Below are 14,936 nucleotides of genomic sequence, written 5' to 3'. Positions count from 1 at the left end.
CAGTAATGTAATGTATGTACACAGTGACTGCACCAGCAGAATAGTGAGTGCAGCTCTGGGGTATAATACAGGATGTAACTCAGGATCAGTAATGTAATGTATGTACACAGTGACTGCACCAGCAGAATAGTGAGTGCAGCTCTGGAGTATAATACAGGAGGTAACTCAGGATCAGTAATGTAATGTATGTACACAGTGACTGCACCAGCAGAATAGTGAGTGCAGCTCTGGAGTATAATACAGGATGTAACTCAGGATCAGTAATGTAATGTATGTACACAGTGACTGCACCAGCAGAATAGTGAGTGCAGCTCTGGAGTATAATACAGGATGTAACTCAGGATCAGTAATGTAATGTATGTACACAGTGACTGCACCAGCAGAATAGTGAGTGCAGCTCTGGAGTGTAATACAGGATGTAACTCAGGATCAGTAATGTAATGTATGTACACAGTGACTGCACCAGCAGAATAGTGAGTGCAGCTCTGGGGTATAATACAGGATGTAACTCAGGATCAGTAATGTAATGTATGTACACAGTGACTGCACCAGCAGAATAGTGAGTGCAGCTCTGGGGTATAATACAAGATGTAACTCAGGATCAGTAATGTATGTACACAGTGACTGCACCAGCAGAATAGTGAGCGCAGCTCTGGAGTATAATACAGGATGTAACCCAGGATCAGTAATGTAATGTATGTACATAGTGACTGCACCAGCAGAATAATTCAGAAAAGGGGAGGAGGGGGGAGGGGGAAGGGTTGGAGCTTGACACGCCGAGACATACATCTGAGAGCCGTTGCAAATGAATGTAACTGGTGGGTGCCGTACCTTGCTGGTGATTTTCAGCTGAAGTAGAAGAAAGGAGAAATGGGAATTTCCAGCACGTCCATCCAGTGTAAGTAAAATAACCAAAATTTATTAGAACATTTTAAAAAACAATTAAAAAAAAAAGAGCGAGGAACCCTCTTTGCCTGACGCGTTTCTGGCGCACCACAGCGCCCTTAGTCATAGGAACTAATACAACATGGATAAACAGGTTTATATATGACAGGGAACCAATCACAGACATAGCAATCAATTTAATTGGAAAAGGCTGCAGCTAGACTCACATAACAGAATTTTAACTTATTTTTCTCAAAATATATTGGAAATACACAAATATCTGTTTTAAATTACCACAAAATCTGTTTGTCAATTCAATATATATAAAAAAGATCATTTTTGTAATTCATACCATGTGGATATTTGGTGTCTAAATTTAGAATCCAAAAAGCTTCCCGCAGAGCTAATTGCTTCCTCCAATCTCCACCTCTAGGTGACTGACTAACCCTTTCAATGCCAAAAAAGAAAAATCTGATAGATCGCCTTTGTGCACAGAAATAAAATGTTTAGTAGCCCCAGAATAACCTGAATTATTATTTTTTATATTAGCTATATGTTCCGAAATTCTTTTTTTAAGTTTCCTTGTGGTACAGGTCCTTCTCAAAAAATTAGCATATAGTGTTAAATTTCATTATTTACCATAATGTAATGATTACAATTAAACTTTCATATATTATAGATTCATTATCCACCAACTGAAATTTGTCAGGTCTTTTATTGTTTTAATACTGATGATTTTGGCCTACAGCTCCTGATAACCCAAAAAACCTGTCTCAATAAATTAGCATATTTCAACCGTCCAATCAAATAAAAGTGTTTTTTAATAACAAACAAAAAAACCATCAAATAATAATGTTCATTTATGCACTCAATACTTGGTCGGGAATCCTTTGGCAGAAATGACTGCTTCAATGTGGCGTGGCATGGAGGCAATCAGCCTGTGACACTGCTGAGATGTTATGGAGGCCCAGGATGCTTCAATAGCGGCCTTAAGCTCATCCAGAGTGTTGGGTCTTGCGTCTCTCAACTTTCTCTTCGCAATATCCCACAGATTCTCTATGGGGTTCAGGTCAGGAGAGTTGGCAGGCCAATTGAGCACAGTAATACCATGGTCAGTAAACCATTTACCAGTGGTTTTGGCACTGTGAGCAGGTGCCAGGAAGCATGAAGTGCTCCAAAATCTCCTGATAGCTAGCTGCATTGACCCTGCCCTTGATGAAACACAGTGGACCAACACCAGCAGCTGACATGGCACCCCACACCATCACTGACTGGGTACTTGACACTGGACTTCAGGCATTTTGGCATTTCCTTCTCCCCAGTCTTCCTCCAGACTCTGGCACCTTGATTTCCGAATGACATGCAAAATTTGCTTTCATCAGAAAAAAGTACTTGGGACCACTTAGCAACAGTCCAGTGCTGCTTCTCTGTAGCCCAGGTCAGGCGCTTCTGCCGCTGTTTACCTGGGGAATGCGGCACCTGTAGCCCATTTCCTGCACACGCCTGTGCACGGTGGCTCTGGATGTTTCCACACCAGACTCAGTCCACTGCTTCCTCAGGTTCCCCAAGGTCTGGAATCGGTCCTTCTCCACAATCTTCCTCAGGGTCCGGTCACCTCTTCTCGTTGTACAGCGTTTTCTGCCACATTGTTTCCTTCCAACAGACTTACCATTGAGGTGCCTTGATACAGCACTCTGGGAACAGCCTATTTGTTGAGAAATTTCTTTCTGGGTCTTACCCTCTTGCTTGAGGGTGTCAATGATGGCCTTCTTGACATCTGTCAGGTCGCTAGTCTTACCCATGATGGGGGTTTTGAGTAATGAACCAGGCAGGGAGTTTTTAAAAGCCTCAGGTATCTTTTGCATGTGTTTAGAGTTAATTAGTTGATTCAGAAGATTAGGGTAATAGGTCGTTTAGAGAACCTTTTCTTGATATGCTAATTTATTGAGACAGGTTTTTTGGGTTATCAGGAGTTGTAGGCCAAAATCATCAGTATTAAAACAATAAAAGACCTGACAAATTTCAGTTGGTGGATAATGAATCTATAATATATGAAAGTTTAATTGTAATCATTACATTATGGTAAATAATGACATTTAACACTATATGCTAATTTTTTGAGAAGGACCTGTATAACCTATATAACTAATATTACAGGCTTTGCATTTTATGCAGTATATGACATGATCAGAATCACAATTGATAAATGATTTTATATTATAAGTGACATTGTGATTCGAAGAAAAAGAAGTTCTTTTGTTGTCTGCAAATTTGCAGACATTGCATCTATTGCCAGAACATTTAAAGAAACCCTTCACTGATAGCCATGATGTGGGAGTTTTTTTCGGGCGCACCATACTGGGAGATAAAACATTCCCCAGTGTGCAACCTCTTTTAGCCACTATCCTGCATCCGTTTTGGAGAATTGTGCACAAAGATCTATCTTGATTGACTACAGGAAGATATTTGAGAATGATCTGTCTGATTTTGTTATACTGACTGCTATAAGCAGTAGAGAAAGTGATCTGCGTTTCAGAAGCGGCACTTACATTCTTATTTTCAGAATACAATAAATTGGTACGTGGAATTTTGGAAACTTGTCTGAATGCATGCTTTATGTTAGATTGTTTGTACCCTCTATCAAGCAGTCTATCAGAAATAATGCGACTCTCCTTATGGAAATTTTCTTCACTAGAGCAAATTCTTCTTGCTCTGGTGAGCTCCCCCCTAGAAATGGCATGAATAGTATGACGAGGGTGTGAGCTTGAAGACATCAGGATCGTATTACCAGAGTTGTCTTTTCTATAGAGTGAGGTGTTAACCCTCTGTGTTGTGTTACTGCCTGTAAGGAGTACATCCAAGAATGAAACTTCATCTGAAGGAATGCCGCTGGTGAAACGCAGATTACACTGATTGTCATTCAGATAGGACATAAAATCAGAAAATTTAGTCACCTCCCCCTGCCAAATTAGCAAAATATCATCCACAAATCTCCCATACCAATTAAGGCATGGGAGAAATATATATTTTTTATATATATTGAATTGACAAACAGATTTTGTGGTAATTTAAAACAGATATTTGTGTATTTCCAATATATTTGGAGAAAAATAAGTTAAAATTCTGTTATGTGAGTCTAGCTGCAGCCTTTTCCAATTAAATTGATTGCTATGTCTGTGATTGGTTCCCTGTCATATATAAACCTGTTTATCCATGTTGTATTAGTTCCTATGACTAAGGGCGCTGTGGTGCGCCAGAAACGCGTCAGGCAAAGAGGGTTCCTCTCTCTTTTTTTTAAATTGTTTTTTAAAATGTTCTAATAAATTTTGGTTATTTTACTTACACTGGATGGACGTGCTGGAAATTCCCATTTCTCCTTGCCCCAGCAGAATAGTGAGTGCAGCTCTGGAGTATAATACATGATGTAAATCAGGATCAGTAATGTAATGTATGTACACAGTGACTGCACCAGCAGAATAGTGAGTGCAGCTCTGGGATATAATACAGGATGTAACTCAGGATCAGTAATGTAATGTATGTACACAGTGACTGCACCAGCAGAATAGTGAGTGCAGCTCTGGAGTATAATACGGGATGTAACTCAGGATCAGTAATGTAACGTATGTACACAGTGACTGCACCAGCAGAATAGTGAGTGCAGCTCTGGGGTATAATACAGGATGTAACTCAGGATCAGTAATGTAATGTATGTACACAGTGACTGCACCAGCAGAATAGTGAGTGCAGCTCTGGGGTATAATACAGGATGTAACTCAGGATCAGTAATGTAATGTATGTACACAGTGACTGCACCAGCAGAATAGTGAGTGCAGCTCTGGGGTATAATACAGGATGTAACTCAGGATCAGTAATGTAATGTATGTACACAGTGACTGCACCAGCAGAATAGTGAGCGCAGCTCTGGAGTATAATACAGGATGTAACTCAGGATCAGTAATGTAATGTATGTACACAGTGACTGCACCAGCAGAATAGTGAGTGCAGCTCTGGGGTATAATACAGGATGTAACTCAGGATCAGTAATGTAATGTATGTACACAGTGACTGCACCAGCAGAATAGTGAGTGCAGCTCTGGAGGAGTATAATACAGGATGTAACTCAGGATCAGTAATGTAATGTATGTACACAGTGACTGCACCAGCAGAATAGTGAGTGCAGCTCTGGAGTATAATACAGGATGTAACTCAGGATCAGTAATGTAATGTATGTAACACAGTGACTGCACCAGCAGAATAGTGAGTGCAGCTCTGGAGTATAATACAGGATGTAACTCAGGATCAGTAATGTAGTGTATGTACACAGTGACTGCACCAGCAGAATCGTGAGCGCAGCTCTGGGGTATAATACAGGATGTAACTCAGGATCAGTAATGTAATGTATGTACACAGTGACTGCACCAGCAGAATAGTGAGTGCAGCTCTGGAGTATAATATAGCTTTATATTATGTCTCTCGGTGATACCGCATGTAATGCCTTTCTGTTAATATCAGGTATTTGTTGAGTACATTATGGATCTGTTCTCAGTGATTCCCTGATATTCAGCTCTAGTAGTAATTTATCACGTTGCCTTTCCCCGGTATAAGACGGTATGAGCCGGGGCAGTAACATGCGGACCCCTTTTGCTGCAGGATGGGGGGGTTTCTGTTCATTTTGCTTCCTTCACTCGCCTCAGACCTGTCTCAGATCCAGCAGGAGGTGGACGCTCTGGAGGAACTGAGCCGGCAGCTGTTTCTGGAGACGGCCGACCTTCACGCCACTAAGGTGAGACCCCCGGCGCCGTGTGCGCAATATAACCCCCATCAGGCGGTGTCTGCCCGGTGATGCTACCATGCAGCCATTGGCGTCCTCCAGCCTAATATCCAGCTTGGGGAGGGCCAGAGCCCGGACTTGTCTTTCACTTTCATTATAGAGTTATTTAATTCTCCACTCACATCCAGAGCTGCACCAGAATTCTGTCGCCTTCCGCATAGATTTCCTGTTGCAGAAGTTGCCATCTTGCGGCGGACCCCTGCTGGTTCAGTGTCTGCAGAGACGATCCTCGTGTCTTATGGATAGACTTCTGGCACTTGGCCTGCAGCTTTGGGTGTGATCGGAGAAGACGCCGTATATTTGATCTAATATTGGGTAGTCGTGTCAGTGCTGAGTATTAATGGGTCCTTTTTACCCGCAGGAGCGCATCGAGTACTCCAAAACCTTCCAGGGAAAGTACTTTAATTTCTTGGGCTACTTCTTCTCCATTTACTGCGTGTGGAAAATCTTCATGGTAAGAGAAATTGTATTTTAGTGTTTGCTAAAATCTCCTGTGATCTATGGACCCTGACGGAAATTAAAGGGGCGCTCCGGGGCCAACTACTGCATGAGGCGGGGACTCAGTCATTGAGCCCCTGTGTCCCGCTGCGCCCCCTACAGCCCCGCGTCCGTTATTACACCATGCACTCGGAGTGTTGGTAGAATGGTCAGATCTGTGCAGTAGGTGAATGTACTGATCCCAAACTCTCCACACCTTCCTCTACACCCCCCTATAAGACCCCCAGCGCTGGCGCCATGCCTGATTTCTCTTTATCTCTTTCCAGGCCACAATCAACATCGTCTTTGATCGAGTCGGAAAGACTGACCCGGTGACGCGAGGGATTGAGATCACCGTCAATTACCTGGGCATACAGTTTGATGTAAGGGTCTGCTTCAAAATGTTCAGAAATCCTTTAGAAATGCACATACCCCCGTATTATAGGGTTAAAGGGCACAGCCAGAGCGAAGATGATGATGAGGGGTCATTAATATCAGATCAGACCAGCCCAACTCGGACCTGATCAGATCGGCAACCATTTGGTAGGAATCAGCCCCATTCACATCAGATTGACCCCATTGGATCGCCACCCCACGGATTGGTCGGCCCCACACTCTGTCCCAGCTGCCACCACTAGGGGGAGCTAAGGAAAATGAGGATATTCTGTGTCCCAGCTGCCACCACTAGGGGGAGATAAGGAGCAGTGAGGATATTCTGTGTCCCTGCTGCCACCACTAGGGGGAGATAAGGAGCAGTGAGGATATTCTGTGTCCCTGCTGCCACCACTAGGGGGAGATAAGGAGCAGTGAGGATATTCTGTGTCCCTGCTGCCACCACTAGGGGGAGATAAGGAGCAGTGAGGATATTCTGTGTCCCAGCTGCCACCACTAGGGGGAGATAAGGAGCAGTGAGGATATTATGTGTCCCTGCTGCCACCACTAGGGGGAGATAAGGAGCAGTGAGGATATTCTGTGTCCCTGCTGCCACCACTAGGGGGAGCTAAGGAGCAGTGAGGATATTCTGTGTCCCAGCTGCCACCACTAGGGGGAGCTAAGGAGCAGTGAGGATATTCTGTGTCCCTGCTGCCACCACTAGGGGGAGATAAGGAGCAGTGAGGATATTCTGTGTCCCTGCTGCACCACTAGGGGGAGATAAGGAGCAGTGAGGATATTCTGTGTCCCTGCTGCCACCACTAGGGGGATATAAGGAGCAGTGAGGATATTCTGTGTCCCTGCTGCCACCACTAGGGGGAGCTAAGGAGCAGTGAGGATATTCTGTGTCCCTGCTGCCACCACTAGGGGGAGCTAAGGAGCAGTGAGGATATTCTGTGTCCCTGCTGCACCACTAGGGGGAGATAAGGAGCAGTGAGGATATTCTGTGTCCCTGCTGCCACCACTAGGGGGAGATAAGGAGCAGTGAGAATATTCTGTGTCCCTGCTGTCACCACTAGGGGGATATAAGGAGCAGTGAGGATATTCTGTGTCCCAGCTGCCACCACTAGGGGAGCTAAGGAGCAGTGAGGATATTCTGTGTCCCTGCTGCCACCACTAGGGGGATATAAGGAGCAGTGAGGATATTCTGTGTCCCTGCTGCCACCACTAGGGGGATATAAGGAGCAGTGAGGATATTCTGTGTCCCTGCTGCCACCACTAGGGGGATATAAGGAGCAGTGAGGATATTCTGTGTCCCTGCTGCCACCACTAGGGGGATATAAGGAGCAGTGAGGATATTTTGTGTCCCTGCTGCCACCACTAGGGGGAGCTAAGGAGCAGTGAGGATATTCTGTGTCCCAGCTGCCACCACTAGGGGGATATAAGGAGCAGTGAGGATATTCTGTGTCCCTGCTGCCACCACTAGGGGGATATAAGGAGCAGTGAGGATATTCTGTGTCCCAGCTGTCACCACTAGGGGGAGCTAAGGAGCAGTGAGGATATTCTGTGTCCCTGCTGCCACCACTAGGGGGATATAAGGAGCAGTGAGGATATTCTGTGTCCCTGCTGCCACCACTAGGGGGATATAAGGAGCAGTGAGGATATTCTGTGTCCCTGCTGCCACCACTAGGGGGATATAAGGAGCAGTGAGGATATTCTGTGTCCCTGCTGCCACCACTAGAGGGATATAAGGAGCAGTGAGGATATTCTGTGTCCCTGCTGCCACCACTAGGGGGAGCTAAGGAGCAGTGAGGATATTCTGTGTCCCAGCTGCCACCACTAGGGGGATATAAGGAGCAGTGAGGATATTCTGTGTCCCAGCTGTCACCACTAGGGGGATATAAGGAGCAGTGAGGATATTCTGTGTCCCAGCTGTCACCACTAGGGGGAGCTAAGGAGCAGTGAGGATATTCTGTGTCCCAGCTGCCACCACTAGGGGGATATAAGGAGCAGTGAGGATATTCTGTGTCCCTGCTGCCACCACTAGGGGGATATAAGGAGCAGTGAGGATATTCTGTGTCCCTGCTGCCACCACTAGGGGGAGCTAAGGAGCAGTGAGGATATTCTGTGTCCCTGCTGCCACCACTAGGGGGAGATAAGGAGCAGTGAGGATATTCTGTGTCCCTGCTGCCGCCACTAGGGGGAACTAAGGAGCAGTGAGGATATTCTGTGTCCCTGCTGCTGCCACTAGGGGGAGCTAAGGAGAAGTGAGGATATTCTGTGTCCCTGCTGCCACCACTAGGGGGATATAAGGAGCAGTGAGGATATTCTGTGTCCCTGCTGCCACCACTAGGGGGAGATAAGGAGCAGTGAGGATATTTTGTGTCCCAGCTGCCACCACTAGAGGGATATAAGGAGCAGTGAGGATATTCTGTGTCCCTGCTGCCACCACTAGGGGGATATAAGGAGCAGTGAGGATATTCTGTGTCCCTGCTGCCACCACTAGGGGGAGCTAAGGAGCAGTGAGGATATTCTGTGTCCCTGCTGCCACCACTAGCGGGATATAAGGAGCAGTGAGGATATTCTGTGTCCCTGCTGCCACCACTAGGGGGATATAAGGAGCAGTGAGGATATTCTGTGTCCCTGCTGCCACCACTAGGGGGATATAAGGAGCAGTGAGGATACTCTGTGTCCCTGCTGCCACCACTAGGGGGATATAAGGAGCAGTGAGGATATTCTGTGTCCCTGCTGCCACCACTAGGGGGAGCTAAGGAGCAGTGAGGATATTCTGTGTCCCTGCTGCCACCACTAGGGGGAGATAAGGAGCAGTGAGGATATTCTGTGTCCCTGCTGCCGCCACTAGGGGGATATAAGGAGCAGTGAGGATATTCTGTGTCCCTGCTGCCACCACTAGGGGGATATAAGGACCAGTGAGGATATTCTGTGTCCCTGCTGCCACCACTAGGGGGAGCTAAGGAGCAGTGAGGATATTCTGTGTCCCTGCTGCCGCCACTAGGGGGAGCTAAGGAGCAGTGAGGATATTCTGTGTCCCTGCTGCCGCCACTAGGGGGAGCTAAGGAGCAGTGAGGATATTCTGTGTCCCTGCTGCTGCCACTAGGGGGAGCTAAGGAGCAGTGAGGATATTCTGTGTCCCTGCTGCTGCCACTAGGGGGAGCTAAGGAGCAGTGAGGATATTCTGTGTCCCTGCTGCCACCACTAGGGGGATATAAGGAGCAGTGAGGATATTCTTTGTCCCAGCTGCACCACTAGGGGGATATAAGGAGCAGTGAGGATATTCTGTGTCCCTGCTGCCACCACTAGGGGGAGATAAGGAGCAGTGAGGATATTCTGTGTCCCTGCTGCTGCCACTAGGGGGAGCTAAGGAGCAGTGAGGATATTCTGTGTCCCAGCTGCTGCCACTAGGGGGAGCTAAGGAGCAGTGAGGATATTCTGTGTCCCTGCTGCCACCACTAGGGGGATATAAGGAGCAGTGAGGATATTCTGTGTCCCAGCTGCACCACTAGGGGGATATAAGGAGCAGTGAGGATATTCTGTGTCCCTGCTGCCACCACTAGGGGGAGATAAGGAGCAGTGAGGATATTCTGTGTCCCTGCTGCCACCACTAGGGGGATATAAGGAGCAGTGAGGATATTCTGTGTCCCTGCTGCCACCACTAGGGGGATATAAGGAGCAGTGAGGATATTCTGTGTCCCTGCTGCCACCACTAGGGGGAGATAAGGAGCAGTGAGGATATTCTGTGTCCCTGCTGCCACCACTAGGGGGAGCTAAGGAGCAGTGAGGATATTCTGTGTCCCAGCTGCCACCACTAGGGGGATATAAGGAGCAGTGAGGATATTCTGTGTCCCAGCTGCCACCACTAGGGGGATATAAGGAGCAGTGAGGATATTCTGTGTCCCTGCTGCCACCACTAGGGGGAGATAAGGAGCAGTGAGGATATTCTGTGTCCCTGCTGCCACCACTAGGGGGAGCTAAGGAGCAGTGAGGATATTCTGTGTCCCTGCTGCCACCACTAGGGGGATATAAGGAGCAGTGAGGATATTCTGTGTCCCTGCTGCCACCACTAGGGGGATATAAGGAGCAGTGAGGACATTCTGTGTCCCTGCTGCCACCACTAGGGGGAGCTAAGGAGCAGTGAGGATATTCTGTGTCCCTGCTGCCACCACTAGGGGGAGATAAGGAGCAGTGAGGATATTCTGTGTCCCAGCTGCCACCACTAGGGGGATATAAGGAGCAGTGAGGATATTCTGTGTCCCTGCTGCCACCACTAGGGGGATATAAGGAGCAGTGAGGATATTCTGTGTCCCTGCTGCCACCACTAGGGGGATATAAGGAGCAGTGAGGACATTCTGTGTCCCTGCTGCCACCACTAGGGGGAGCTAAGGAGCAGTGAGGATATTCTGTGTCCCTGCTGCCACCACTAGGGGGATATAAGGAGCAGTGAGGATATTCTGTGTCCCTGCTGCACCACTAGGGGGAGATAAGGAGCAGTGAGGATATTCTGTGTCCCTGCTGCCACCACTAGGGGGATATAAGGAGCAGTGAGGATATTCTGTGTCCCTGCTGCCACCACTAGGGGGAGATAAGGAGCAGTGAGGATATTCTGTGTCCCAGCTGCCACCACTAGGGGGATATAAGGAGCAGTGAGGATATTCTGTGTCCCTGCTGCCACCACTAGGGGGAGATAAGGAGCAGTGAGGATATTCTGTGTCCCTGCTGCCACCACTAGGGGGATATAAGGAGCAGTGAGGATATTCTGTGTCCCTGCTGCCACCACTAGGGGGAGATAAGGAGCAGTGAGGATATTCTGTGTCCCTGCTGCCACCACTAGGGGGAGCTAAGGAGCAGTGAGGATATTCTGTGTCCCTGCTGCCACCACTAGGGGGATATAAGGAGCAGTGAGGATATTCTGTGTCCCTGCTGCCACCACTAGGGGGATATAAGGAGCAGTGAGGATATTCTGTGTCCCTGCTGCCACCACTAGGGGGAGCTAAGGAGCAGTGAGGATATTCTGTGTCCCAGCTGCCACCACTAGGAGGATATAAGGAGCAGTGAGGATATTCTGTGTCCCAGCTGCCACCACTAGGGGGATATAAGGAGCAGTGAGGATATTCTGTGTCCCAGCTGCCACCACTAGGGGGAGCTAAGGAGCAGTGAGGATATTCTGTGTCCCTGCTGCCACCACTAGGGGGAGATAAGGAGCAGTGAGGATATTCTGTGTCCCTGCTGCCACCACTAGGGGGAGATAAGGAGCAGTGAGGATATTCTGTGTCCCTGCTGCCACCACTAGGGGGATATAAGGAGCAGTGAGGATATTCTGTGTCCCTGCTGCCACCACTAGGGGGAGCTAAGGAGCAGTGAGGATATTCTGTGTCCCTGCTGCCACCACTAGGGGGAGATAAGGAGCAGTGAGGATATTCTGTGTCCCTGCTGCCACCACTAGGGGGAACTAAGGAGCAGTGAGGATATTCTGTGTCCCTGCTGCCACCACTAGGGGGATATAAGGAGCAGTGATGATATTCTGTGTCCCTGCTGCCACCACTAGGGGGATATAAGGAGCAGTGAGGATATTCTGTGTCCCTGCTGCCACCACTAGGGGGAGATAAGGAGCAGTGAGGATATTTTGTGTCCCTGCTGCCACCACTAGGGGGAGATGAGGAGCAGTGAGAATATTCTGTGTCCCTGCTGCCACCACTAGGGGGATATAAGGAGCAGTGAGGATATTCTGTGTCCCAGCTGCCACCACTAGGGGAGATAAGGAGCAGTGAGGATATTCTGTGTCCCTGCTGCCACCACTAGGGGGAGCTAAGGAGCAGTGAGGATATTCTGTGTCCCAGCTGCCACCATTAGGGGGATATAAGGAGCAGTGAGGATATTCTGTGTCCCTGCTGCCACCACTAGGGGGAGCTAAGGAGCAGTGAGGATATTCTGTGTCCCTGCTGCCACCACTAGGGGGATATAAGGAGCAGTGAGGATATTCTGTGTCCCTGCTGCCACCACTAGGGGGATATAAGGAGCAGTGAGGATATTCTGTGTCCCTGCTGCCACCACTAGGGGGAGATGAGGAGCAGTGAGAATATTCTGTGTCCCTGCTGCCACCACTAGGGGGATATAAGGAGCAGTGAGGATATTTTGTGTCCCTGCTGCCACCACTAGGGGGATATAAGGAGCAGTGAGGATATTCTGTGTCCCAGCTGCCACCACTAGGGGAGATAAGGAGCAGTGAGGATATTCTGTGTCCCTGCTGCCACCACTAGGGGGAGATAAGGAGCAGTGAGGATATTCTGTGTCCCAGCTGCCACCACTAGGGGGATATAAAGAGCAGTGAGGATATTCTGTGTCCCTGCTGCCACCACTAGGGGAGATAAGGAGCAGTGAGAATATTCTGTGTCCCTGCTGTCACCACTAGGGGGATATAAGGAGCAGTGAGGATATTCTGTGTCCCAGCTGCCACCACTAGGGGGATATAAGGAGCAGTGAGGATATTCTGTGTCCCTGCTGTCACCACTAGGGGGATATAAGGAGCAGTGAGGATATTCTGTGTCCCAGCTGCCACCACTAGGGGGAGCTAAGGAGCAGTGAGGATATTCTGTGTCCCTGCTGCCACCACTAGGGGGATATAAGGAGCAGTGAGGATATTCTGTGTCCCAGCTGCCGCCACTAGGGGGAGCTAAGGAGCAGTGAGGATATTCTGTGTCCCTGCTGCCACCACTAGGGGGAGCTAAGGAGCAGTGAGGATATTCTGTGTCCCTGCTGCCACCACTAGGGGGATATAAGGAGCAGTGAGGATATTCTGTGTCCCAGCTGCCACCACTAGGGGGAGATAAGGAGCAGTGAGGATATTCTGTGTCCCTGCTGCCACCACTAGGGGGAGATAAGGAGCAGTGAGGATATTCTGTGTCCCTGCTGCCACCACTAGGGGGAGCTAAGGAGCATTGAGGATATTCTGTGTCCCAGCTGTCACCACTAGGGGGAGATAAGGAGCAGTGAGGATATTCTGTGTCCCTGCTGCCACCACTAGGGGGATATAAGGAGCAGTGAGGATATTCTGTGTCCCTGCTGCCACCACTAGGGGGAGATAAGGAGCAGTGAGGATATTCTGTGTCCCTGCTGCCACCACTAGGGGGAGCTAAGGAGCAGTGAGGATATTCTGTGTCCCTGCTGCCACCACTAGGGGGATATAAGGAGCAGTGAGGATATTCTGTGTCCCTGCTGCCACCACTAGCGGGATATAAGGAGCAGTGAGGATATTCTGTGTCCCTGCTGCCACCACTAGGGGGAGCTAAGGAGCAGTGAGGATATTCTGTGTCCCAGCTGCCACCACTAGGGGGATATAAGGAGCAGTGAGGATATTCTGTGTCCCTGCTGCCACCACTAGGGGGAGCTAAGGAGCAGTGAGGATATTCTGTGTCCCAGCTGCCACCACTAGGGGGAGCTAAGGAGCAGTGAGGATATTCTGTGTCCCTGCTGCCACCACTAGGGGGATATAAGGAGCAGTGAGGATATTCTGTTTCCCAGCTGCCACCACTAGGGGGATATAAGGAGCAGTGAGGATATTCTGTGTCCCTGCTGCCACCACTAGGGGGAGATAAGGAGCAGTGAGGATATTCTGTGTCCCAGCTGCCACCACTAGGGGGAGCTAAGGAGCAGTGAGGATATTCTGTGTCCCTGCTGCCACCACTAGGGGGAGCTAAGGAGCAGTGAGGATATTCTGTGTCCCTGCTGCCACCACTAGGGGGATATAAGGAGCAGTGAGGATATTCTGTGTCCCTGCTGCCACCACTAGGGGGATATAAGGAGCAGTGAGGATATTCTGTGTCCCAGCTGCCACCACTAGGGGGAGATAAGGAGCAGTGAGGATATTCTGTGTCCCTGCTGCCACCACTAGGGGGAGCTAAGGAGCAGTGAGGATATTCTGTGTCCCTGCTGCCACCACTAGGGGGATATAAGGAGCAGTGAGGATATTCTGTGTCCCTGCTGCCACCACTAGGGGGATATAAGGAGCAGTGAGGATATTCTGTGTCCCTGCTGCCACCACTAGGGGGAGCTAAGGAGCAGTGAGGATATTCTGTGTCCCTGCTGCCACCACTAGGGGGATATAAGGAGCAGTGAGGATATTCTGTGTCCCTGCTGCCACCACTAGGGGGAGATAAGGAGCAGTGAGGATATTCTGTGTCCCAGCTGCCACCACTAGGGGGATATAAGGAGCAGTGAGGATATTCTGTGTCCCTGCTGCCACCACTAGGGGGATATAAGGAGCAGTGAGGATATTCTGTGTCCCTGCTGCCACCACTAGGGGGAGATAAGGAGCAGTGAGGATATTCTGTGTCCCTGCTGCACCACTAGGGGGATA

At 48.9% G+C, this 14,936-nt stretch overlaps 1 protein-coding gene across 7 annotated transcripts in view; it reads left to right on the top strand.

The window, feature by feature from the left end:
* Positions 1 to 14,936, top strand: part of GPR89B (G protein-coupled receptor 89B) — a 36,247-nt gene that overhangs the window by 11,504 nt on the left and 9,807 nt on the right. For all 7 annotated transcript variants that reach the window (XR_013223667.1, XR_013223668.1, XM_077293786.1 and 4 more), the window contains exons 10-12: positions 5,580 to 5,668; positions 6,078 to 6,170; positions 6,481 to 6,576. Coding sequence is in view for 5 of the 7 variants with exons in the window: in XM_077293786.1 (XP_077149901.1) it covers positions 5,580 to 5,668; positions 6,078 to 6,170; positions 6,481 to 6,576 (278 nt within the window). In the remaining 2 variants the exon portion in view is untranslated. The remainder of the gene's footprint in view (positions 1 to 5,579; positions 5,669 to 6,077; positions 6,171 to 6,480; positions 6,577 to 14,936) is intronic.

This window comes from Ranitomeya variabilis, chromosome 3 (assembly GCF_051348905.1).
Source record: "Ranitomeya variabilis isolate aRanVar5 chromosome 3, aRanVar5.hap1, whole genome shotgun sequence".
Lineage (NCBI taxonomy): Eukaryota > Metazoa > Chordata > Amphibia > Anura > Dendrobatidae > Ranitomeya > Ranitomeya variabilis.
Note: the sequence above shows the minus strand (reverse complement) of the source record. Positions and strands in the feature narration are given on the sequence as shown.